At 54.5% G+C, this 25904-nt stretch overlaps 1 protein-coding gene across 1 annotated transcript; it reads left to right on the forward strand.

Annotated features, from left to right (window-relative positions):
* The first annotated feature begins 533 nt into the window (after positions 1-533).
* LOC134992732 (zinc finger protein Xfin-like) lies at positions 534-25904 on the forward strand. Its single transcript, XM_063950804.1, has 7 exons — positions 534-1352; positions 1448-1606; positions 3237-5753; positions 16004-16177; positions 18185-18937; positions 20910-21710; positions 24734-25904. Exons 1-7 carry the CDS (start codon positions 632-634, stop codon positions 25624-25626), a joined length of 6018 nt encoding a protein of 2005 aa, XP_063806874.1. The 5' UTR covers positions 534-631; the 3' UTR covers positions 25627-25904.

The following is a 25904-nucleotide window of genomic DNA, read 5'->3' on the forward strand; positions in this document are numbered from 1 at the left end:
ACAGAGGGGGGTAGTAACCTGGTCAGTGGTGACGGGGGGGGGGGGGGGGGTAGTAACCTGGTCAGTGGTAACAGGGGGGGGGGGTAGTAACCTGGTCAGAGGTGACAGAGGGGGTAGTAACCTGGTCAGTGGTGACAGAGGGGGGTAGTAACCTGGTCAGTGGTGACAGAGGGGGGTAGTAACCTGGTCAGTGGTGACAGAGAGGGGGGTAGTAACCGGTCAGTGGTGACAGAGGGGGGTAGTAACCTGGTCAGTGGTGACAGAGGGGGGTAGTAACCGGTCAGTGGTGGCAGAGGGGGGGTAGTGACGGGGGGAAGGGGGGGGGGGGGTATAGTCACTTATTCAGCCTATCAGTGTGTTGAGAACTAGGGGCGTCACTGTAGGGCTCTGGTGGGGTAGTAACCTGGTCAGTGGTGACAGAGGGGGGTAGTAACCTGGTCAGTGGTGGCAGAGGGTGGGTAGTGACGGGGGGAAGGGGGGGGGGGGGGGGGTATAGTCACTTATTCAGACTATCAGTGTGTTGAGAACTAGGGGCGTCACTGTAGGGCTCTGGTGAGGTAGCAGTGTAGCTCCTGATGGCGCATTATGCTCATGTCTGCACCACTGTGTTACTAGTAACACCTATGTCTTGATGTACTGTATGAGCCAATCACTTCTTTACTATACACAGGTGAGACGCACGCGGACAGAGCCTGATGCAGAGATGGTGTGCCCGGATGGCAAGGCCTTTGATACTCCGTCCGTTCTGATAACGGATAAAAGGATACATACTGAAGAAAGACTTTTTTCTTGCCCCGACTGTGGCAAAAGCTTTGGTCACAGATCAACCCTCATCCGGCATCAGAGTTTTCACTGTAGAACCAAGAAGGGCAAAATTCCAGCTTCTTCCAGCAGCCCAATGCTGTCCGTAGAGGTCCAGCGCTCTTATAAGTGCGGCATCTGCCAGGAGACTTACCCAAGCCCCAATGAGCTAAAGAGACACCTAAGAAGCCACACCGGAGATCAGCGCTACGTGTGCCAGGAGTGTGGCCGCACCTTCACCTGTAACTTCTACCTGGTCCGTCACCAGAGGACACACACCGGGGAGAGACCCTTCAGCTGCCCGCAGTGCGCCAAGAGCTTCAAGTGCAGCTCCGTCCTGTTCCGGCACCAGAGGACCCACTCCAGGGAGCAGCCGTATAAGTGTGACGTGTGTACCAAGGGCTTCTCTCAGAAGACCAGTCTGATCATCCACCTGAGGACGCACACGGGAGAGCGCCCGTTCCGCTGCCAGGTCTGTGGGCGGAGCTTCTGCTCCAGCTCCGCCCTGATCCGACACGCACAGAGTCACCGACGGGATGGATGTAGAGAAGGTGGGACCTTTAACCCCTGCTATTTGCCCCCAGTACATTGTAATTAATGAAGTCTAGCAATGCTGCTAATTGTGGATATATTGTGCCTCCTGCAGGTGGAGACCAGCTGACGGGAGCAGATGAGAGCCCTGTAATGCTGAAGATCCTGGATGGTTTGTCAGAAGACACCCTGAGCTGGTCATTCAGGACAGAGGGCGAGGGCCCAGCCACGACGCAGAATGTCCCTGAGATAGGGATTAACTGCAGATTTATAGGTGAGAAGCTGAGAAGCTTCCTGTGACATAATGCAGTGCCACCCGCGTCATTGTGCCCTTACTGGTCTCGGGGCATGGGACTGGCTGGAGGCAGGGAGATCGACCGGTAGAAGTGTAGCTGCCACTACTTGTACATAGATCTGTGACATCCCACTGTGCACATGACATGGGGGTAATTCAGACCTGAGCGCAGCAGCAAATTTGTTAGCAGATGGGCAAAACCATGTGCACTGCAGGTGGGGCAGATGTAACGTGCAGAGAGAGTTAGATTTGGGTGGGTTATATTGTTTCTCTAACGTCCTAGTGGATGCTGGGGACTCCGTAAGGACCATGGGGAATAGACGGACTCCGCAGGAGACTGGGCACTCTAAGAAAGATTTAGTACTACTGGTGTGCACTGGCTCCTCCCTCTATGCCCCTCCCCCAGACCTCAGTTAGAATCTGTGCCCGGACAGAGCTGGGTGCTTTTAGTAGGCTCTCCTGAGCTTGCTAATAAGAAAGTATTTTAGTTAGGTTTTTTATTTTCAGAGAGATCTGCTGGCAACAGACTCTCTGCTACGTGGGACTGAGGGGAGAGAAGCAAACCTACTAACTGCGGCTAGGTTGCGCTTCTTAGGCTACTGGACACCATTAGCTCCAGAGGGATCGAACACAGGACCTGACCTTGTCGTCCGTTCCCGGAGCCGCGCCGCCGTCCCCCTCGCAAAGCCAGAAGACAGAAGCCGGCAGAAGCAAGAAGACATCGAAATCGGCGGCAGAAGACTCCTGTCTTCATATGAGATAGCGCACAGCACTGCAGCTGTGCTCCATTGCTCCCGCATTACACCCACACGCTCCGGTCACTGTAGGGTGCAGGGCGCAGGGGGGGGCGCCCTGGGCAGCAATTAAGTACCTCCTGGCAAAAGCAGCATATATACAGTTGGACACTGTTATATGCATACTGGCTGCTTTATTTTTACACTGCAATTTAGATTTCAGTTTTAACGCACCCCACCCAAATCTAACTCTCTCTCTGCACATGTTACATCTGTCCCACCTATAGTGCACATGGTTTTGCCCAACTGCTAACAAATTTGCTGCTGCGATCAGGTCTGAATTAGGCCCGTAGATCAGAGCAGTATTGGTAGGAGAAGAATGTGAAGAACTGGAGCAGGGGAGCCCCTGGTATCAGTGGGATTGGTGCAGGAGGGTGAGCCTCTGGTATCAGTGGGATTGGTGCAGGAGGGTGAGCCTCTGGTATCAGTGGGATTGGTGCAGGAGGTTGAGCCTCTGGTATCAGTGGGATTGGTGCAGGAGGGTGAGCCTCTGGTATCAGTGGGATTGGTGCAGGAGGGTGAGCCTCTGGTATCAGTGGGATTTGTGCAGGAGGGTGAGCCTCTGGTATCAGTGGGATTGGTGCAGGAGGGTGAGCCTCGTGGTCTTGCTGGGAATAATGGGCTCCTTATGTCCCGTCAGGGTTAGTGAAAGGGAGTCTCTTCTGTATTTGGGATAAGTGAAGTGGAACAAAAATATTAAGTAGAGAAGATACAATGAGGAGTGAGTCCTGTAGAAGTAGATGAAGTCATTGCACAATGTATATAATATGTATAGACCTAGAGACATTAACTTGTTTCATGTTTTACTTTGACAGACATGTGTTCAGAAATCGTTCTGCAGAGAGATGTCTGCTCAGAAGAAGTGGCAGCCATTGTGGAGCCTGGAGGTGGTGCAGAGCTGCATGACACAGGACAGGGTGCGGTTACTGGACGTGAAGACTGGACATCTGATACACATGTAGAGCGTCAGGACACAGGACAGGGTGCGGTTACTGAGCAGGAAGACTGGACATCTGGTACACATGCAGAGCATGACACAGGACAGGGTGTGGTTACTGAACGTGAAGACTGGACATCTGGTACACATGCAGAGCGTCAGGAGACAGGACATGGTGCGGTTACTGAGCAGGAAGACTGGACATCTGGTACACATGCAGAGCGTCAGGAGACAGGACATGGTGCGGTTACTGAGCAGGAAGACTGGACATCTGATACACATGCAGAGCGTCAGGAGACAGGACAGGGTGCGGTTACTGAGCAGGAAGACTGGACATCTGGTACACATGCAGAGCATGACACAGGACAGGGTGCGGTTACTGAACGTGAAGACTGGACATCTGGTACACATGCAGAGCGTCAGGAGACAGGACAGGGTGCTGTTAATGAGCAGGAAGACTGGACATCTGATACACATGCAGAGCGTCAGGAGACAGGACAGGGTGCTGTTAATGAGCAGGAAGACTGGACATCTGGTACACATGCAGAGCGTCAGGAGACAGGACAGGGTGCGGTTACTGGACGTGAAGACTGGACATCTGGTACACATGCAGAGCGTCAGGAGACAGGACAGGGCGCTGTTACTGAGCAGGAAGACTGGACATCTGATACACATGCAGAGCGTCAGGAGACAGGACAGGGTGCTATTACTGGACGTGAAGACTGGACATCTGGTACACATGCAGAGCGTCAGGAGACAGGACAGGGTGCTATTACTGAGCAGGAAGACTGGACATCTGATACACATGTAGAGCGTCAGGACACAGGACAGGGTGCGGTTACTGAGCAGGAAGACTGGACATCTGATACACATGCAGAGCGTCAGGAGACAGGACAGGGTGCTGTTAATGAGCAGGAAGACTGGACATCTGGTACACATGCAGAGCGTCAGGACACAGGACAGGGTGCGGTTACTGGACGTGAAGACTGGACATCTGGTACACATGCAGAGCGTCAGGAGACGGGACAGGGTGCTGTTACTGAGCAGGAAGACTGGACATCTGATACACATGCAGAGCGTCAGGAGACAGGACAGGGTGCTATTACTGAGCAGGAAGACTGGACATCTAATACACATGCAGAGCATCAGGAGACAGGACAGGGCGCTGTTACTAAGCAGGAAGACTGGACATTGGAGGCACATGCAGAGCGTCAGGAGACAGTACAGGGTGCCGCCAGTGAGCAGGAAGACTGGACACCCAGTACGCATGCAGAGCGTCAGGAGACAGGACAGGGCGCTGCCAGTGAGCAGAAAGACTGCACACCTGTTACACATGCAGTGCGTCAGGAGACAGGGAATGGTGCCGCCAGTGAGCAGGAAGACTGGACACCTGTTATGCATGCAGAGCGTTGGGAGACAGGGCAGGGTGCCGCCAGTGAGCAGGAAGACCGGACACCTGTTACACATGCAGAGCATCAGGAGACAGAACATGGTGCCGCCAGTGAGCAGGAAGATTGGACATTGGAGACACATGCAGAGCGTCAGGAGACAGGACAGGGAGCTGCCAATGAACGGGAAGACTGGACACCTGTTACGCATGCAGAGCATTGGGAGACAGGGCAGGGTGCCGCCAGTGAGCAGGAAGACTGGACATTGGAGACACATGCAGAGCGTCAGGAGACAGGGTACGGTGCCGCCAGTGAGCAGGAGGACTGTGGGAGTGAGGATAAAGTTGCGCCCTCGGAGGGGAACATTAGCTGTGGTTTTATATGTTCTGAATGTGGTAAGATGTTCTCGTCTCAGTCTGATCTCAGGGCCCATTCTACCACACACACCAGAGACAAGCCTTCCTGCCCAGACTGCGGTAAAACATTTGGACATCAATCATCTCTTACGCGGCACCAGAACTCACACTGTGGCGTCCGGACTGGAAAACATACCACTTCCACCATCAGTGGTCAGAGCTGCAATAAATGTGGGATATGTCACATGACCTTCCCTGGCCTGAACGAGCTTAGAAGACATCTTGGAAGTCACACCGGGGACCAGCGATACATGTGCCGCGAATGTGGTCGCACATTTAACTGTAACTACTTCTTGGTGCGACACCAGAGGACGCACACGGGCGAGCGGCCCTTCACCTGTCCGCAGTGTAACAAGAGCTTCCGGTGCATGTCCGTCTTATGCCGACACCAGAGGACGCACACAGGCGAGCAGCCGTACCGGTGTGAGGTGTGTACACGATGCTTCTCCCAGAAGACCAGTCTGATCATCCACCTGAGAACGCACACCGGAGAGCGACCATTCTGCTGCCAGGTCTGTGGGCGGAGCTTCTGCTCTAGCTCCGCTCTGGTCCGTCACGAGCAAAGCTGCAGACATGGCGGGAATCGGACACGTGAGTATCTTCTGCGTTATTCCCCAGTACATGTGGTATATCTCTTATTTCACTGTCATTCTATGGCTATCTCCTTCCATTGCCATATGGCCATCCAACAAGAAGTCTAGGAAACCCCTACTGTCTAGGAAACCCCTATTGCGTAGGAGTGAGAAGTCTAAGAAACCCCTACTGCGCAGGAGGCAGAAGTCTAGGAAACCCCTACTGCACATGAGCCAGAAGTCTAAGAAACCCCTACCGCGCAGGAGCCAGAAGTCTAGGAAACCCCTACCGCGCAGGAGCCAGAAGTCTAGGAAACCCCTACCGCGCAGGAGCCAGAAGTCTAGGAAACCCCTACTGCGCAGGAGCCAGAAGTCTAGGAAACCCCTACCGCGCAGGAGCCAGAAGTCTAGGAAACCCCTACTGCGCAGGAGCCAGAAGTCTAGGAAATCCCTACCGCGCAGGAGCCAGAAGTCTAGGAAACCCCTACTGCGCAGGAGCCAGAAGTCTAGGAAACCCCTACTGCGCAGGAGCCAGAAGTCTAGGAAACCCCTACTGCGCAGGAGCCAGAAGTCTAGGAAACCCCTACTGCGCAGGAGCCAGAAGTCTAAGAAACCCCTACCGCGCAGGAGCCAGAAGTCTAGGAAACCCCTACTGCGCAGGAGCCAGAAGTCTAGGAAATCCCTACCGCGCAGGAGCCAGAAGTCTAGGAAACCCCTACTGCGCAGGAGCCAGAAGTCTAGGAAACCCCTACTGCACATGAGCCAGAAGTCTAGGAAACCCCTACTGCGCAGGAGCCAGAAGTCTAGGAAACCCCTACTGCGCAGGAGCCTGAAGTCTAGGAAACCCCTACTGCACATGAGCCAGAAGTCTAGGAAACCCCTACTGCGCAGGAGCCAGAAGTCTAGGAAACCCCTACTGCGCAGGAGCCAGAAGTCTAGGAAACCCCTACTGCGCAGGAGCCAGAAGTCTAGGAAACCCCTACTGCACATGAGCCAGAAGTCTAGGAAACCCCTACTGCGCAGGAGCCAGAAGTCTAGGAAACCCCTACTGCGCAGGAGCCAGAAGTCTAGGAAACCCCTACTGCGCAGGGGCCAGAAGTCTAGGAAACCCCTACCGCGCAGGAGCCAGAAGTCTAGGAAACCCCTACTGCGCAGGAGCCAGAAGTCTAGGAAACCCCTACTGCGCAGGAGCCAGAAGTCTAGGAAACCCCTACTGCGCAGGAGCCAGAAGTCTAGGAAACCCCTACTGCGCAGGGGCCAGAAGTCTAGGAAACCCCTACCGCGCAGGAGCCAGAAGTCTAGGAAACCCCTACTGCGCAGGAGCCAGAAGTCTAGGAAACCCCTACTGCGCAGGAGCCAGAAGTCTAGGAAATCCCTACCGCGCAGGAGCCAGAAGTCTAGGAAACCCCTACTGCGCAGGAGCCAGAAGTCTAGGAAACCCCTACTGCACATGAGCCAGAAGTCTAGGAAACCCCTACTGCGCAGGAGCCAGAAGTCTAGGAAACCCCTACTGCGCAGGAGCCTGAAGTCTAGGAAACCCCTACTGCACATGAGCCAGAAGTCTAGGAAACCCCTACTGCGCAGGAGCCAGAAGTCTAGGAAACCCCTACTGCGCAGGAGCCAGAAGTCTAGGAAACCCCTACTGCGCAGGAGCCAGAAGTCTAGGAAACCCCTACTGCACATGAGCCAGAAGTCTAGGAAACCCCTACTGCGCAGGAGCCAGAAGTCTAGGAAACCCCTACTGCGCAGGAGCCAGAAGTCTAGGAAACCCCTACTGCGCAGGGGCCAGAAGTCTAGGAAACCCCTACCGCGCAGGAGCCAGAAGTCTAGGAAACCCCTACTGCGCAGGAGCCAGAAGTCTAGGAAACCCCTACTGCGCAGGAGCCAGAAGTCTAGGAAACCCCTACCGCGCAGGAGCCAGAAGTCTAGGAAACCCCTACTGCGCAGGAGCCAGAAGTCTAGGAAACCCCTACTGCGCAGGAGCCAGAAGTCTAGGAAATCCCTACTGCGCAGGAGCCAGAAGTCTAGGAAATCCCTACTGCGCAGGAGCCAGAAGTCTAGGAAATCCCTACTGCGCAGGAGCCAGAAGTCTAGGAAACCCCTACTGCGCAGGAGCCAGAAGTCTAGGAAACCCCTACTGCGCAGGAGCCAGAAGTCTAGGAAACCCCTACTGCGCAGGAGCCAGAAGTCTAGGAAACCCCTACTGCGCAGGAGCCAGAAGTCTAGGAAACCCCTACTGCGCAGGAGCCTGAAGTCTAGGAAACCCCTACTGCGCAGGAGCCTGAAGTCTAGGAAACCCCTACTGCGCAGGAGCCAGAAGTCTAGGAAACCCCTACTGCGCAGGGGCCAGAAGTCTAGGAAACCCCTACTGCGCAGGAGCCAGAAGTCTAGGAAACCCCTACTGCGCAGGAGCCAGATGTCTAGGAAACCCCTACTGCGCAGGAGCCAGAAGTCTAGGAAACCCCTACTGCGCAGGGGCCAGAAGTCTAGGAAACCCCTACCGCGCAGGAGCCAGAAGTCTAGGAAACCCCTACTGCGCAGGGGCCAGAAGTCTAGGAAACCCCTACCGCGCAGGAGCCAGAAGTCTAGGAAACCCCTACCGCGCAGGAGCCAGAAGTCTAGGAAACCCCTACTGCGCAGGAGCCAGAAGTCTAGGAAACCCCTACTGCGCAGGAGCCAGAAGTCTAGGAAACCCCTACTGCGCAGGAGCCAGAAGTCTAGGAAATCCCTACTGCGCAGGAGCCTGAAGTCTAGGAAACCCCTACTGCGCAGGAGCCAGAAGTCTAGGAAACCCCTACTGCGCAGGAGCCAGAAGTCTAGGAAACCCCTACTGCGCAGGAGCCAGAAGTCTAGGAAATCCCTACTGCGCAGGAGCCTGAAGTCTAGGAAACCCCTACTGCGCAGGAGCCAGAAGTCTAGGAAACCCCTACTGCGCAGGAGTGAGAAGTCTAGGAAACCCCTACTGCGCAGGAGTGAGAAGTCTAGGAAACCCCTACCGCGCAGGAGCCAGAAGTCTAGGAAACCCCTACTGCGCAGGAGCCAGAAGTCTAGGAAACCCCTACTGCGCAGGAGCCAGAAGTCTAGGAAATCCCTACTGCGCAGGAGCCAGAAGTCTAGGAAACCCCTACTGCGCAGGAGCCAGAAGTCTAGGAAATCCCTACTGCGCAGGAGCCAGAAGTCTAGGAAACCCCTACTGCGCAGGAGCCTGAAGTCTAGGAAACCCCTACTGCGCAGGAGCCAGAAGTCTAGGAAACCCCTACTGCGCAGGAGCCAGAAGTCTAGGAAACCCCTACTGCGCAGGGGCCAGAAGTCTAGGAAATCCCTACTGCGCAGGAGCCAGAAGTCTAGGAAACCCCTACTGCGCAGGAGCCAGAAGTCTAGGAAATCCCTACTGCGCAGGAGCCAGAAGTCTAGGAAACCCCTACTGCGCAGGAGCCTGAAGTCTAGGAAACCCCTACTGCGCAGGAGCCAGAAGTCTAGGAAACCCCTACTGCGCAGGAGCCAGAAGTCTAGGAAACCCCTACTGCGCAGGGGCCAGAAGTCTAGGAAATCCCTACTGCGCAGGAGCCAGAAGTCTAGGAAACCCCTATTGCGTAGGAGTGAGAAGTCTAGGAAACCCCTACTGCGCAGGAGCCAGAAGTCTAGGAAATCCCTACTGCGCAGGAGTGAGAAGTCTAGGAAACCCCTATTGCGTAGGAGTGAGAAGTCTAGGAAACCCCTACTGCGCAGGAGCCAGAAGTCTAGGAAACCCCTACTGCGCAGGAGGCAGAAGTCTAGGAAACCCCTACTGCGCAGGGGCCAGAAGTCTAGGAAACCCCTACTGCGCAGGAGCCTGAAGTCTAGGAAACCCCTACTGCGCAGGAGCCAGAAGTCTAGGAAACCCCTACTGCGCAGGAGCCAGAAGTCTAGGAAACCCCTACTGCGCAGGAGCCAGAAGTCTAGGAAACCCCTACTGCGCAGGGGCCAGAAGTCTAGGAAATCCCTACTGCGCAGGGGCCAGAAGTCTAGGAAACCCCTACCGCGCAGGAGCCAGAAGTCTAGGAAACCCCTACCGCGCAGGAGCCAGAAGTCTAGGAAACCCCTACTGCGCAGGAGCCAGAAGTCTAGAAAACCCCTACTGCGCAGGAGCCAGAAGTCTAGGAAATCCCTACTGCGCAGGAGCCAGAAGTCTAGGAAACCCCTACTGCGCAGGAGCCAGAAGTCTAGGAAACCCCTACTGCGCAGGAGCCAGAAGTCTAGGAAACCCCTACCGCGCAGGAGCCAGAAGTCTAGGAAACCCCTACTGCGCAGGAGCCAGAAGTCTAGGAAATCCCTACTGCGCAGGGGCCAGAAGTCTAGGAAACCCCTACCGCGCAGGAGCCAGAAGTCTAGGAAATCCCTACTGCGCAGGGGCCAGAAGTCTAGGAAATCCCTACTGCGCAGGGGCCAGAAGTCTAGGAAACCCCTACCGCGCAGGAGCCAGAAGTCTAGGAAACCCCTACTGCGCAGGGGCCAGAAGTCTAGGAAATCCCTACTGCGCAGGGGCCAGAAGTCTAGGAAACCCCTACTGCGCAGGGGCCAGAAGTCTAGGAAATCCCTACTGCGCAGGGGCCAGAAGTCTAGGAAACCCCTACCGCGCAGGAGCCAGAAGTCTAGGAAATCCCTACTGCGCAGGAGCCTGAAGTCTAGGAAATCCCTACTGCGCAGGAGCCAGAAGCCTAGGAAACCCCTACTGCGCAGGAGCCAGAAGTCTAGGAAACCCCTACTGCGCAGGAGCCAGAAGTCTAGGAAACCCCTACTGCGCAGGAGCCTGAAGTCTAGGAAACCCCTACTGCGCAGGAGGCAGAAGTCTAGGAAACCCCTACTGCGCAGGAGCCAGAAGTCTAGGAAACCCCTACTGCGCAGGAGCCTGAAGTCTAGGAAACCCCTACTGCGCAGGAGCCAGAAGTCTAGGAAACCCCTACTGCGCAGGAGCCAGAAGTCTAGGAAACCCCTACTGCGCAGGAGCCAGAAGTCTAGGAAACCCCTACTGCGCAGGAGCCAGAAGTCTAGGAAACCCCTACTGCGCAGGAGCCAGAAGTCTAGGAAACCCCTACTGCGCAGGGGCCAGAAGTCTAGGAAACCCCTACTGCGCAGGAGCCAGAAGTCTAGGAAACCCCTACTGCGCAGGAGCCTGAAGTCTAGGAAACCCCTACTGCGCAGGAGCCAGAAGTCTAGGAAACCCCTACTGCGCAGGAGCCTGAAGTCTAGGAAACCCCTACTGCGCAGGAGCCAGAAGTCTAGGAAACCCCTACTCTGCAGGAGCCTGAAGTCTAGGAAACCCCTACTGCGCAGGAGCCAGAAGTCTAGGAAACCCCTACTGCGCAGGAGCCTGAAGTCTAGGAAACCCCTACTGCGCAGGAGCCAGAAGTCTAGGAAACCCCTACTGCGCAGGAGCCTGAAGTCTAGGAAACCCCTACTGCGCAGGAGCCAGAAGTCTAGGAAACCCCTACTGCGCAGGAGCCAGAAGTCTAGGAAACCCCTACCGCGCAGGAGCCAGAAGTCTAGGAAACCCCTACTGCGCAGGAGCCTGAAGTCTAGGAAACCCCTACTGTGCAGGAGCCTGAAGTCTAGGAAACCCCTACTGCGCAGGAGCCTGAAGTCTAGGAAACCCCTACTGCGCAGGAGCCAGAAGTCTAGGAAACCCCTACTGCGCAGGAGCCAGAAGTCTAGGAAACCCCTACCGCGCAGGAGCCAGAAGTCTAGGAAACCCCTACTGCGCAGGAGCCAGAAGTCTAGGAAACCCCTACTGCGCAGGAGCCAGAAGTCTAGGAAACCCCTACTGCGCAGGGGCCAGAAGTCTAGGAAACCCCTACTGCGCAGGAGCCAGAAGTCTAGGAAACCCCTACTGCGCAGGAGCCAGAAGTCTAGGAAACCCCTACTGCGCAGGAGCCAGAAGTCTAGGAAACCCCTACTGCGCAGGAGCCAGAAGTCTAGGAAATCCCTACTGCGCAGGGGCCAGAAGTCTAGGAAACCCCTACTGCGCAGGAGCCAGAAGTCTAGGAAACCCCTACTGCGCAGGAGCCTGAAGTCTAGGAAACCCCTACTGCGCAGGAGCCAGAAGTCTAGGAAACCCCTACTGCGCAGGAGCCAGAAGTCTAGGAAATCCCTACTGCGCAGGAGCCAGAAGTCTAGGAAACCCCTACTGCGCAGGAGCCAGAAGTCTAGGAAACCCCTACTGTGCAGGAGTGAGAAGTCTAGGAAACCCCTACTGCGCAGGAGCCAGAAGTCTAGGAAACCCCTACTGCGCAGGAGTGAGAAGTCTAGGAAACCCCTACTGCGCAGGAGCCAGAAGTCTAGGAAACCCCTACTGCGCAGGAGCCAGAAGTCTAGGAAACCCCTACTGCGCAGGAGCCAGAAGTCTAGGAAACCCCTACTGCGCAGGAGCCAGAAGTCTAGGAAACCCCTACTGCGCAGGAGCCAGAAGTCTAGGAAACCCCTACTGCGCAGGAGCCAGAAGTCTAGGAAACCCCTACTGCGCAGGAGCCAGAAGTCTAGGAAACCCCTACTGTGCAGGAGCCTGAAGTCTAGGAAATCCCTACTGCGCAGGAGCCAGAAGTCTAGGAAATCCCTACTGCGCAGGAGCCAGAAGCCTAGGAAACCCCTACTGCGCAGGAGCCTGAAGTCTAGGAAATCCCTACTGCGCAGGAGCCTGAAGTCTAGGAAATCCCTACTGCGCAGGAGCCAGAAGTCTAGGAAACCCCTACTGCGCAGGAGCCAGAAGTCTAGGAAATCCCTACTGCGCAGGAGCCAGAAGTCTAGGAAATCCCTACTGTGCAGGAGCCAGAAGTCTAGGAAACCCCTACTGCGCAGGGGCCAGAAGTCTAGGAAACCCCTACTGCGCAGGAGCCTGAAGTCTAGGAAACCCCTACTGTGCAGGAGCCAGAAGTCTAGGAAACCCCTACCGCGCAGGAGCCAGAAGCCTAGGAAACCCCTACTGCGCAGGAGCCAGAAGTCTAGGAAATCCCTACTGCACATGAGCCAGAAGTCTAGGAAACCCCTACTGCGCAGGAGTGAGAAGTCTAGGAAACCCCTACTGCGCAGGAGCCAGAAGTCTAGGAAACCCCTACTGCGCAGGAGCCTGAAGTCTAGGAAACCCCTACTGCGCAGGAGCCAGAAGTCTAGGAAACCCCTACTGCGCAGGAGCCAGAAGTCTAGGAAATCCCTACTGCGCAGGAGCCAGAAGTCTAGGAAACCCCTACTGCGCAGGAGCCAGAAGTCTAGGAAACCCCTACTGCGCAGGAGCCAGAAGCCTAGGAAACCCCTACTGCGCAGGAGCCAGAAGTCTAGGAAATCCCTACTGCGCAGGAGCCAGAAGTCTAGGAAACCCCTACTGCGCAGGAGCCAGAAGTCTAGGAAATCCCTACTGCGCAGGAGCCTGAAGTCTAGGAAACCCCTACCGCGCAGGAGCCAGAAGTCTAGGAAACCCCTACCGCGCAGGAGCCAGAAGCCTAGGAAACCCCTACTGCGCAGGAGCCAGAAGTCTAGGAAATCCCTACTGCGCAGGAGCCTGAAGTCTAGGAAATCCCTACTGCGCAGGAGCCAGAAGTCTAGGAAACCCCTACTGCGCAGGAGCCAGAAGTCTAGGAAATCCCTACTGCGCAGGAGCCTGAAGTCTAGGAAATCCCTACCGCGCAGGAGCCAGAAGTCTAGGAAATCCCTACTGCGCAGGAGCCAGAAGTCTAGGAAACCCCTACTGCGCAGGAGCCTGAAGTCTAGGAAATCCCTACTGCGCAGGAGCCAGAAGTCTAGGAAATCCCTACCGCGCAGGAGCCAGAAGTCTAGGAAACCCCTACTGCGCAGGGGCCTGAAGTCTAGGAAACCCCTACTGCGCAGGAGCCAGAAGTCTAGGAAAGCCCTACTGCGCAGGAGTGAGAAGTCTAGGAAAGCCCTACTGCGCAGGAGCCAGAAGTCTAGGAAACCCCTACTGCGCAGGAGCCAGAAGTCTAGGAAAGCCCTACTGCGCAGGAGTGAGAAGTCTAGGAAAGCCCTACTGCGCAGGAGCCTGAAGTCTAGGAAATCCCTACCGCGCAGGAGCCAGAAGTCTAGGAAACCCCTACTGCGCAGGGGCCTGAAGTCTAGGAAACCCCTACTGCGCAGGAGCCAGAAGTCTAGGAAAGCCCTACTGCGCAGGAGTGAGAAGTCTAGGAAAGCCCTACTGCGCAGGAGCCAGAAGTCTAGGAAACCCCTACTGCGCAGGAGCCAGAAGTCTAGGAAACCCCTACTGCGCAGGAGCCAGAAGTCTAGGAAACCCCTACCGCGCAGGAGCCAGAAGTCTAGGAAACCCCTACTGCGCAGGAGCCAGAAGTCTAGGAAAGCCCTACTGCGCAGGAGCCAGAAGTCTAGGAAACCCCTACTGCGCAGGAGTGAGAAGTCTAGGAAAGCCCTACTGCGCAGGAGCCAGAAGTCTAGGAAACCCCTACTGCGCAGGAGCCAGAAGTCTAGGAAACCCCTACTGCGCAGGAGCCAGAAGTCTAGGAAACCCCTACTGCGCAGGAGCCTGAAGTCTAGGAAATCCCTACTGCGCAGGAGCCAGAAGTCTAGGAAATCCCTACCGCGCAGGAGCCAGAAGTCTAGGAAACCCCTACTGCGCAGGAGCCAGAAGTCTAGGAAAGCCCTACTGCGCAGGAGTGAGAAGTCTAGGAAAGCCCTACTGCGCAGGAGCCAGAAGTCTAGGAAACCCCTACTGCGCAGGAGCCAGAAGTCTAGGAAAGCCCTACTGCGCAGGAGTGAGAAGTCTAGGAAAGCCCTACTGCGCAGGAGCCTGAAGTCTAGGAAATCCCTACCGCGCAGGAGCCAGAAGTCTAGGAAATCCCTACTGCGCAGGAGCCAGAAGCCTAGGAAACCCCTACTGCGCAGGAGTGAGAAGTCTAGGAAACCCCTACTGCGCAGGAGCCAGAAGTCTAGGAAAGCCCTACTGCGCAGGAGCCAGAAGCCTAGGAAACCCCTACTGCGCAGGAGCCAGAAGTCTAGGAAACCCCTACTGCGCAGGAGCCAGAAGTCTAGGAAACCCCTACTGCGCAGGAGCCAGAAGTCTAGGAAATCCCTACTGCGCAGGAGCCAGAAGCCTAGGAAACCCCTACTGCGCAGGAGCCAGAAGTCTAGGAAACCCCTACTGCGCAGGAGCCAGAAGTCTAGGAAACCCCTACTGCGCAGGAGCCAGAAGTCTAGGAAACCCCTACTGCGCAGGAGCCAGAAGTCTAGGAAACCCCTACTGCGCAGGAGCCAGAAGTCTAGGAAATCCCTACTGCGCAGGAGCCAGAAGCCTAGGAAACCCCTACTGCGCAGGAGCCAGAAGTCTAGGAAACCCCTACTGCGCAGGAGCCAGAAGTCTAGGAAATCCCTACTGCGCAGGAGCCTGAAGTCTAGGAAACCCCTACTGCGCAGGAGCCAGAAGTCTAGGAAACCCCTACTGCGCAGGAGCCAGAAGTCTAGGAAACCCCTACTGCGCAGGAGCCAGAAGTCTAGGAAACCCCTACTGCGCAGGAGCCAGAAGTCTAGGAAAGCCCTACTGCGCAGGAGTGAGAAGTCTAGGAAAGCCCTACTGCGCAGGAGCCAGAAGTCTAGGAAACCCCTACTGCGCAGGAGCCAGAAGTCTAGGAAATCCCTACTGCGCAGGAGCCTGAAGTCTAGGAAACCCCTACTGCGCAGGAGCCAGAAGTCTAGGAAACCCCTACTGCGCAGGAGCCTGAAGTCTAGGAAATCCCTACCGCGCAGGAGCCAGAAGTCTAGGAAACCCCTACCGCGCAGGAGCCAGAAGTCTAGGAAACCCCTACTGCGCAGGAGCCAGAAGTCTAGGAAAGCCCTACTGCGCAGGAGCCAGAAGTCTAGGAAAGCCCTACTGCGCAGGAGTGAGAAGTCTAGGAAAGCCCTACTGCGCAGGAGCCTGAAGTCTAGGAATGTTCTCTGCTCTCATATATGTTCTTTGTATTGTTACCTGATCATTGTAGGGACACGGCTGCTGTCATGTATGTTCATTGTATTGTTACCTGATCATTGTAGGGACACGGCTGCTGTCATATGTGTTCATTGTATTGTTACCTGATCATTGTAGGGACACGTCTGCTGTCATGTGTGTTCATTGTATTGTTACCTGATCATTGTAGGGACACGGCTGCTGTCATGTATGTTCATTGTATTTTTACCTGATCATTGTAGGGACACGGCTGCTGTCATGTGTGTTCATTGTATTGTTACCTGATCATTGTAGGGACACGGCTGCTGTCATGTGTGTTCATTGTGTACTTTCAGCACAGGGAGGCGTGAGGCAATGTGGTGGCAGAAGGCGGGTGAGGGCATCTGGCGGCAGCAGCTCGCCCCGGGCTGTGGAGAACACGCGGTGTATGGAGCAGCAGGTGGATTCTGACACTTTGCAAGGGAAGCTCGTGGTGGAAATTCAGTGCGCCAAGGAGCAATCACTTTATGGTAATACGCCAACACTGTCCCGGCATCAAGTCATCAGACAGACATTTCTCTCCTTTTCTCTTTTCTTACATGCTGTAGGCTTCTTTTTTTATTTATTTTGTTTTATGTTACACCCTGGAGTGTGGCCATGACGCTCCCCTGGGGTGTGTGGTCGCTAGGTGCCCTAGGGGGTGTGTGGTCGCTAGGTGCCCTAGGGGGTGTGTGGTCGCTAGGTGCCCTAGAGGGGGTGTGGTCGCTAGGAGCCCTAGTGGGGTGTGTGGTCGCTAGGTGCCCTAGTGGGGTGTGTGGTCGCTAGGTGCCCTAGTGGGGTGTGTGGTCGCTAGGTGCCCTAGGGGGGGGGGGGGGTCGCTAGGTGCCCTAGGCGGGTGTGGTCACTAGGTGTCCTAGGTGGGTGTGGTCGCTAGGTGTCCTGGGGGGGGGGGGGTGTGGTCGCTAGGTGCCCTAGGGGTGTGTGGTCGCTAGGTGCCCTAGGGGTGTGTGTGGTCGCTAGGTGCCCTGGGGGGTGTGTGGTCGCTAGGTGCCCTGGGGGTGTGTGGTCGCTACGTGCCCCAGGGGGGTGTGTGGTCGCTAGGTGCCCTAGGGGTGTGTGTGGTCGCTAGGTACCCTAGGGGGGGGGGGGGTGGTGGTGGTCGCTAGGTGCCCTAGGGGGTGTGTGGTCGCTAGGTGCCCTAGGGGGTGTGTGGTCGCTAGGTGCCCTAGTGGGGTGTGTGGTCGCTAGGTGCCATAGTGGGGTGTGTGGTCGCTAGGTGCCCTAGGGGGGGGGGGTGTGTGGTCGCTAGGTGCCCTAGGCGGGTGTGGTCACTAGGTGTCCTAGGTGGGTGTGGTCGCTAGGTGTCCTGGGGGGGAGGGGGGTCACTAGGTGCCCTAGGGGGTGTGTGGTCGCTAGGTGCCCTAGGGAGGGTGTGGTCGCTAGGTGCCCTAGGGGTGTGTGTGGTCGCTAGGTGCCCTGGGGGGGGGGTGTGGTCGCTAGGTGCCCTGGGGGTGTGTGGTCGCTACGTGCCCCAGGGGGGTGTGTGGTCGCTAGGTGCCCTAGGGGTGTGTGTGGTCGCTAGGTGCCCTAGGGGGGTGTGTTGTCGCTAGGTGCCCTAGGGGAGGGTGTGGTCGCTAGGTGCCCTAGGGGGTGGGGTGGTCGCTAGGTGCCCTAGGGGAGTGTGTGGTCGCTAGGTGCCCTGGGAGTGTGTGGTCGCTAGGTGCCCTAGGGGGGTGTGTGTTCGCTAGGTGCCCTGGGGGTGTGTGGTCGCTAGGTGCCCTAGGGGGGTGTGTGGTCGCTAGGTGCCCTAGGGGAGTGTGTGGTCGCTAGGTGCCCTGGGAGTGTGTGGTCGCTAGGTGCCCTAGGGGGGTGTGTGGTCGCTAGGTGCCCTGGGGGTGTGTGGCCGCTAGGTGCCCTGGGGGTGGATTATACAGTGATTTGTCCCTTGTCCTTAACTTATCAAAGACCTTTATAATTCAAAAGCTCCTATTTAATTTCACACACTGTGTGGTGTACTATTACGGCAGAGATTTGTTTTATTTTAAGCATCAATTAATAAAAATCAATTGTTTTTTAAATAATGCACCTGTCTGTTTACATTTATGTAGTTAGCGCTGTGTTGCTTTTAGATTACGTTTTTTTGGATTGACTATCCATTTTATAACAGCTGCTTGGTAAACCAGCCCGGACCAAGCGCGTAGGCATTTTACTTCCAGGAGCAAAATATTTCTCTTTATCTCCTTATTGCCGGCTAATGTGCAGATTTACCAGCGGTGTGTGTAATTGTCAGTCTGTGCTGTGTGATTTAGGATATACCATGATACTCATCTGTGTTATCAGATTATACTATTTCATTAATAAATGATGTCATTGTATATTCAACATCATTTAAGTGACACATATTGTATAATTGTTTCAACATGTTATTAGAAGACTATTTCATCACCAATGTTGGGCCGATTACATTTAGCATAGAGGTTACAGTGGTATATACTTCCTTAGTTACTAGTAATTATATATATTCCTCTCCTCTGCAGCCCAGAGTCTGGAGAACCCGGGTCAGGCGCCACGCCAGGGAAGTCGTGTAAAACCTGAAGATGAGTCTGATGAGAAACCTCTGCTGGATGGCGGTGTAAGATGCAGGAACGTGGAAGAAGAACACAGAAGGTGGACATCAGACTGGAATCCCCGTGGAGACCGGCTAGACTCTAATAATGATGGTGGAATTATCTGTCCAGACTGTGGCAAGACGCTCCGATCTCCAGCCTCGTTCGCGGCGCATGAGAAGACCCACTCGGGAGACAGGCGGTTCACCTGCTCCCAGTGTGGTAAAGTCTTTGGTCACCGGTCCACACTCACCAGACACCAGAGTTCTCACTGCCGTAACATGGTGCGGAAACCGCTCCCCTCCAGCAGTGGTCTCGCTGGGGCCACCTCCGGACGCTCTCATAGGTGCGGCGTCTGTAACCAGAACTTTCTGGACACCAGTGAGCTGAGGAGTCATTTGGCGAAGCACAAGGGAGAGCACAGCTACGCCTGCCAGGACTGCGGCCGTCACTTTACCTGCAACTACTTTCTAGTTAGGCACCAAAGGACGCACACGGGCGAGCAGCCCTACAGATGCCAGCTCTGCCTCAGGGGCTTCTCTCAGAAGACAAGTTTGGTGATCCACGCCAGGACGCATAGCGGGGAGCGCCCGTTCATCTGCTCAGTCTGTACTAGAGGGTTTTGTTCTCGCTCGGCCCTGGTGCGGCACCAGCGCAGTCACGGGGACAGGAGAGGCAGGAGAGGTGGGTACTATGCCATAATCACGGAGTTACTGACTTATATGTCATGTAGTGTAATGAAGGCGACACCATGGATTGTAATGAGCCCTAAATGGTTTTATCAATACCTGATTCTATGGTCCTTTAACTGGTCCAGAGGAAGCCGCAGAAGGGCATTTTTGGATTAAACAACTGAGTTGGTATTATTATCATCATCCTTTATTTATATGGCGCCACAAGGGTTCTGCAGCGTCCAGTTACAGAGTACATAAACACATGATCCAAATAAGAAAGCCAGTGACCGAGTGCAGGACAAGTACATGGTATACAGACATTGCTACATCGGCGGACAGGACACTGAAATAAGCATCAGGGTGACAGAATCCGAGGATTAGGGGCCATTGTAGGATTATGGAGCAGATGATAGACGAAGTAAGAAAGGGAAATGCACATGAGGGAAGAGGGCCCTGCTCGTGAGAGCTTACATTGTACAGGGGAGGTGCAGACAGACAGGGGTGACACAGATGTGGTAAAAGTGACCATGGAACAGAGGGTTAGGATGAGCTATGGCTGGGTTTGGAGGAGAAGTGGGTCTTCAAAGCCTGTTTGAAGTTTTGGATTTTACTCACACCGTTCATTTAGACTTCATAGTCCAGAGGATATGGCCTCTTGTGTGTTCTCCAGTTCCTGGGAGGAAGCGTCCAGGTTTCAGTTTCCTATAAAACTATGGGACTAAGGGGGTCATTCTGAGTTGATCGCACGCTGCCGATTTTTCGTAGCGATCAGGTAAAAAAAAATGCCAAAACTGCACATGCGTATGCACCGCAGTGCGCACGCGTGTCATACGGATACAAACGGCATCGTTGCTGGGCAATGCTTCTAGCGACTAATCCATTCGCACAGCCGATCGCAAGGAGATTGACAGGAAGAGGGCGTTTGTGGGTGTCAACTCACCGTTTTCTGGGAGTGGTAGGGAAAACGCAGGTGTGTCCAAGCGTTTGCAGGGCGGGTGTCTGACGTCAATTCCAGGACCTCGGTCGCTGGAATTATCGCACAGGATAAGTAACTACAGGGCTGGTCTTGTTTTGCACAAAATGTTTTTGTACCGCTCGGCTGCACAGGCGATCGCACACTTGCAAAGCAAAAATACACTCCCCTGTGGGCGGCGACTATGCGTTTGCACGGCTGCTAAAAGTAGCTAGCGAGTGATCAACTCGGAATGACCTTCCTAAATTCCAGCCATTGTTTTACTATAACCGTTTACATGCTGAGGTTAAATGTCTAACTTACACTGAGGAGCTCTAACAAGAGTGAAAGTGGCTGTGTGTTGGGGACAGTGTTCCCTAGATGTCCACTGGGCAAAACAATGGCAGCCATGTCCGCATATAGATGGGTCCTCATACGCTATCGCTGCAGTCATGCCCTTTTCAGTGCGCCACCAGGTATAGTGTGGCTTGGCTTTCACTGAAAATCTGTTTTGCGTCTTATTTTCACTCGATTGTGCGTCTTAGTCGCAATGCACAAAACTGCTTCACAAGACTGGACTGAGTAATCTGATGTGCGACACTTGCACATCTGTGTGCGACGGAGTCTGAATCTGTACAGGAAATGCTGCAATGCTTTGCCTTTTTCTGACGCCAAGTCCCGTTGCGCTTCATCTGCCACTGTATATATACAGTCGTTAAAGCTAACTGCTGTGCGCCTATAGTCGCAGCCCGATGTTTCGCTGCGTCTGCGGATACAAATAAGGTCCAATTTTAACGGGAAAGGCCGGTACACTATACCACCGGCATCTCGCAGCTCATGGCGTATTGAGGCTAGGTGTATGAGGACACGTGTATATCATTGCAATGTATTCTGCTCCACAATCTATAACCTTTCATATATATTAACGTCACATATTGGCTCTGTGGGTTCTCTGGTGCCTCAGACTGTTGTGTAGTGTGTGTGCGGGAAGGCGACATACAGTAGATTCACCAATGTCTGTTTGTCACAGGTCAGCGAAGAGGGAAGCCCAGAAATCCGGCCGGGAGGAATTGTGGAAAGGTTCAAAAACTCACTTTGGACAAATTGAGCCGTGACGTTTCTGTAGACGCCGCTGCAAGTCTGTTGTCTGCTGAAGATGCCGACACACCAGAGAAAGATCCTGCGATAGACACTAAACCGGAAACACGTATACTGAAAGCACTGAATACAGACCGGAGTAGTAAATGTCCAGATTGCTGGAGGAGCTTTAAATCCTGCGCTCGCTTAACGGCACATCGGAGAACGCACACCGAGGAGCGTTCAGCAGTCTCACAGCACAGAAATCTGCATTGCAATATCCGAACAGGCCAGATCCCCAGCATCCCTTCCCCGAATAGTGCTCAGTGCTTTTACAAATGCGGCATCTGCCAGGAGACTTACCCAAGCCCCAATGAGCTAAAGAGACACCTAAGAAGCCACACCGGAGATCAGCGCTACGTGTGCCAGGAGTGTGGCAGCACCTTCACCTGTAACTTCTACCTGGTCCGTCACCAGAGGACACACACCGGGGAGAGACCCTTCAGCTGCCCGCAGTGCGGCAAGAGCTTCAAGTGCAGCTCCGTCCTGTACCGGCACCAGAGGACCCACTCCAGGGAGCAGCCGTATAAGTGTGACGTGTGTACCAAGGGCTTCTCTCAAAAGACCAGTCTGATCATCCACCTGAGGACGCACACGGGAGAGCGCCCGTTCCGCTGCCAGGTCTGTGAGCGGAGCTTCTGCTCCAGCTCCGCCCTGATCCGACACGTGCAGACTCACAAATGTGATAGGCAAGGTCAGTGTAACGTGTATAAAGCAGAGAGTGCGGGTGACGGTGGTGTGTGTGACGAGATAACCCTGCTGCATCAGTAATGGTCATATACAGACCGTATAGTCAATAGTTTTCTATTATTTTCTCTATTGTGTATTATAGCACGTATGAAATTTGCAACATTGTATTTAATTTTAAACATTGTTATGCGCTGTGTAGTACCTCTGCCCACCTGCAGGTGTTGCTATTGTCCTTCAGCTGCATGGTGCACTGCTTATTGGGGGTCATACCGAGTTGATCGCTCGTTGCCGATTTTTCGCAACTGAACGATTAAGGCTAAAATGCGCATGGTACGCAGTGCGCATGCGCCAAGTATTTTAACACAAAACTTAGTAGATTACTCACGTCCGAACAAAGAATTTTCATCGTTGAAGTGATCGGAGTGTGATTGACAGGAAGTGGGTGTTTCTGGGCGGAAACTCGCCGTTTTCTGGGAATGTGTGGAAAAACGCAGGCGTGCCAGGATAAAACGTGGGAGTGTCTGGAGAAACGGGGGAGTGGCTGGCCGAACGCAGGGCGTGTTTGTGACGTCAAACCAGGAACGAAACAGCCTGAGCTGATCGCAATCCGTGAGTAGGTCTGGAGCTACTCAGAAACTGCAAATAATTTTCTATTCGCAATTCTGCTAATCTTTCGTTCGCTATTCTGCTAAGCTAAAATACACTCCCAGTAGGCGGCGGCCTAGCGTGTGCAATGCTGCTAAAAGCAGCTAGCGAGCGAACAACTCGGAATGAGGGCCATTGTTATGTAGGTATATGACGTATTAGGAGAGGGCTTCCTCCCTGGTATCACATTACTATCCTGCAGGTGAGGTCTCCTAAGCTGGACACAGAACAGTGAGGCCATGTAGGAGTGCGCTTGTTGCCAGCGTTGCCGCAATTCTGTGCGTTTAGCGTCTGATTCAGAGATGTATGCCCGATAGTTGCTGATCTGTGTGCAGATCACAGGATGCGACAGTGGCAGCAGTGCCCCACGAAGCCGCAGTACAATTTATCATGCTGCGGCCGTTCGAGGGCGGCGAGGGTGAGACGGTGGGGAGGTGTCAGCCCCGTTCTGTAGGTGTGCCGAGGCTGGTGGGGGGTATCAGGCCCGTTCTGTAGGTGTGCCGAGGCTGGTAGGGGGTATCAGGCCCGTTCTGTAGGTGTGCCGAGGCTGGTGGGGGGGGGGGGGGGGTGTCAGCCCCGTTATGTAGGTGTGCCGAGGCCGGGGTTACTCAGGGTGGGGGTTACTCCGCTGACTGATGCTCACTCTGAGTGATCCAGTGCTGCATCTTCAGACAAAGGAGTGGATCACAGAAGCTGGCGGGAGGCCTCCTGTGGCATTTGCATATATTTGTGGCCACCGCTGAATCGGGCCGTAGGCCGGTATCTCTGAGACTGGGATAGGCTTATGAAGCACAAGCTGCTGCTTGCTGCTGGATTCCTCCTGGAATTGTAAAGCTGCGATAACACAAAGTGTGTAACACACCGCTGCACTGTGCACTTGTTATACCACTCTACAGTACCAGGTCACACCCGCCGCGAAGCGTCGCCATTCCAGCCCTGTGTGTGAGGCAGAGGGGCAATGTATAGGGGATTCAGCACCTTCTCCCTCATACTCCCATCCCCAAACACCCATGGATACTCTCATACCGCAGCCGCAGCGGTCATTGCACCCCCCCTGGCCCCGTTCAGCAATATCTGGCGCATCGTAGGCATTGAACAGACGACTTATTCCAGCAGTTCCCAAACTTTTTTGAATCCCCGCGCCCTGGAGTATGAGTCTTTTTTTTCTCGGCACCCCTGGGCCGAAAGTTTCTTATTGAGAAGTGTAAGAAATATTAAGTTAAGCAAATTGTGTTTATTAGTCATCCTTAAGCTGGGTACGCACAAGACAACGCGCTGCATGAGCGATTATCGTCAGCGTTTCCCCCCTGAAATCCCGGGCATACACGTAGAGCATACACACTGATATCGCTAACGACATCGTTCCGTGACGTCATCCTGCCTCCGCCCTGTACATGCATCACCAGCGACGCAGTCAGAATTGACCTGCATGTTCAGATGACAGCGGACCTGGTTAGCGACCGGCGGTAGCGCGCGTCGTTCATCGCATAGTGCATACACACTGGGCGAGATTACAAACGATTTCGCTCAGTAGGGTGACAATTAGTGATATCGTTTCAAATATCCCCTAGTGTGTACGCCCCTTCAGATTCAGCTGTGTGGTGAGGGACAGGATTTGCTTCTGTTTGTCCCCATATATTATGATTGGCAGCCGCCAGCTCTGGTTTAGCCTGTTACATTGACCAGAAATAATTTGAATTGGTCCTGGACACCCCTGCAAGTGCGCCAAAGCACCCCAGGGTGCTACGGCACGCAGTGTGAGAACCACTGACTTATTATCTTCACCGGAGAGATTTCTGTGGTCAGAGTGGCAGAGGCGCCTGTCCTCCTTCTAGCAGTAACTTGGTGGCACATAAAGCGCTCGCCCCCTCCCGGTGCCACGGAGGTGCGCGCTGGTAGTGGCTCGTTGTCCTCTGTGCCACCAATTTACATCATCAATGCTAACCAATGTCAGTGGGAGGCTGGGGAGAATCTCAGCCAGCGGACATGGGCCTTCATATCTAGTAAGCAAGGTCAGACCAGGCGTGTATGTTGGGTAACAATACGTCCTCTTTTTGTGTCGGCATTTTCACTCCGCATCTATCTGTATGGTCTACAGCAGGCCTGGCCAAACTGTGGCTCTCCAGCTGTTGTGAAACTACAAGTCCCAGCATGCACTTACACATTTTTGCTTTTAGGGAATGCGAAACTGTGGAAGGGCATGCTGGGATGTGTAGTTTCACAACAGTTGAAGCGCCCCAGGTTGGCCAGGCCTGGTCTGCAGTATAACGCCGACGTTTTCAGACTATACAGCAGCTGAAAGCGCATTCTCATATTACATGTATGTTGTTGTGCTTTAGCCGCTGATACTGACCGATGAACCGTTCTTTGTCTCTTACTCAGGGAAAAGGTCGACAAAGAAGAACCCACAACAGACCCGTCCCATCAAACAGGAACCCGCCGGCACGGAGCATCAGGAGACTGCGGGGGGCACGCCAGAGCTGGGTCAGCACCCTCGGATGCCTGTGACTGAGCCAGGTCTGAGAAATCGCTGCGAGAATGGGGATATCCAGCCGGAGACCGTGACTGACCCGGCAGGGACGGAGGACACTGTGAAAGTTGTGTTGGTGGACAGTAGTGAGGGAACGGCTTTTATCTGTCCTGACTGTGGCAAGTGCTTCCGTTCCCAGCCTCTGCTCACTGCACATCGGAACGTTCACGCGGCCGGTCGCTGTCTCATCTGCTCTGACTGCGGGAAGAGTTTCAGTCACCGATCTTCTCTGCTACGACACAGGAGCTCCTACTGCAGCCGGCAGCCACGGAACATCTCCCCCAAACCCGGTGCTCCCGCCCTCCCCATACAACACTTGTACAAATGTGGCATTTGTCATGTCAATTTCTCACGTTCTAACGAGCTGAGGAAGCACCTGACGAGCCACAAAGGAAACCAGTGCTACATGTGCCACGAATGTGGCCGCACCTTCAGCTGTAACTATTTCCTAGTCCGTCACCAGAGGACACACACCGGGGAGAGACCCTTCAGCTGCCCGCAGTGCGGCAAGAGCTTCAAGTGCAGCTCCGTCCTGTACCGGCACCAGAGGACCCACTCCAGGGAGCAGCCGTATAAGTGTGACGTGTGTACCAAGGGCTTCTCTCAAAAGACCAGTCTGATCATCCACCTGAGGACGCACACGGGAGAGCGCCCGTTCCGCTGCCAGGTCTGTGAGCGGAGCTTCTGCTCCAGCTCCGCCCTGATCCGACACGTGCAGAGTCACAGTAATGTCTCTGAGTCCTAAGTGCTGGGATTGGATGGGGAACTGATGTCTTTGCACCCCTGGTACCTATACACACACTGTAATGCAATAAGTAGTTTGATTGTTTTAGATCTAACTGCAGCATGTCGACCCAAAACCACCAGAAATCTAATTTGTCCAGAACGTCGATCGGAGTGTGCGGCTGCGGAGAGACCCGGTGGCGGCAGCTGTAGTCAGAATGCTCTTGGCACATTTGTAGTTTGGTTTATTCTCTGATTTGTGAAACATGTTATTCCTCATAAATGACCTGACGACTATAA

The sequence above is a fragment of the Pseudophryne corroboree genome, chromosome 2 (genome assembly GCF_028390025.1).
Source record: "Pseudophryne corroboree isolate aPseCor3 chromosome 2, aPseCor3.hap2, whole genome shotgun sequence".
Classification (NCBI taxonomy): Eukaryota; Metazoa; Chordata; class Amphibia; order Anura; family Myobatrachidae; genus Pseudophryne; species Pseudophryne corroboree.

Coding starts and splice junctions, on each gene's coding strand:
- LOC134992732 (XM_063950804.1), top strand. CDS start 632: ATGTACTGTATGAGCCAATCACTTCTTTACTATACACAGGTGAGACGC. Junction 16,178..18,184: donor CAAGGAGCAATCACTTTATG/GTAATACGCCAA, acceptor TCTCCTCTGCAG/CCCAGAGTCTGGAGAACCCG. Junction 18,938..20,909: donor GGACAGGAGAGGCAGGAGAG/GTGGGTACTATG, acceptor TGTTTGTCACAG/GTCAGCGAAGAGGGAAGCCC.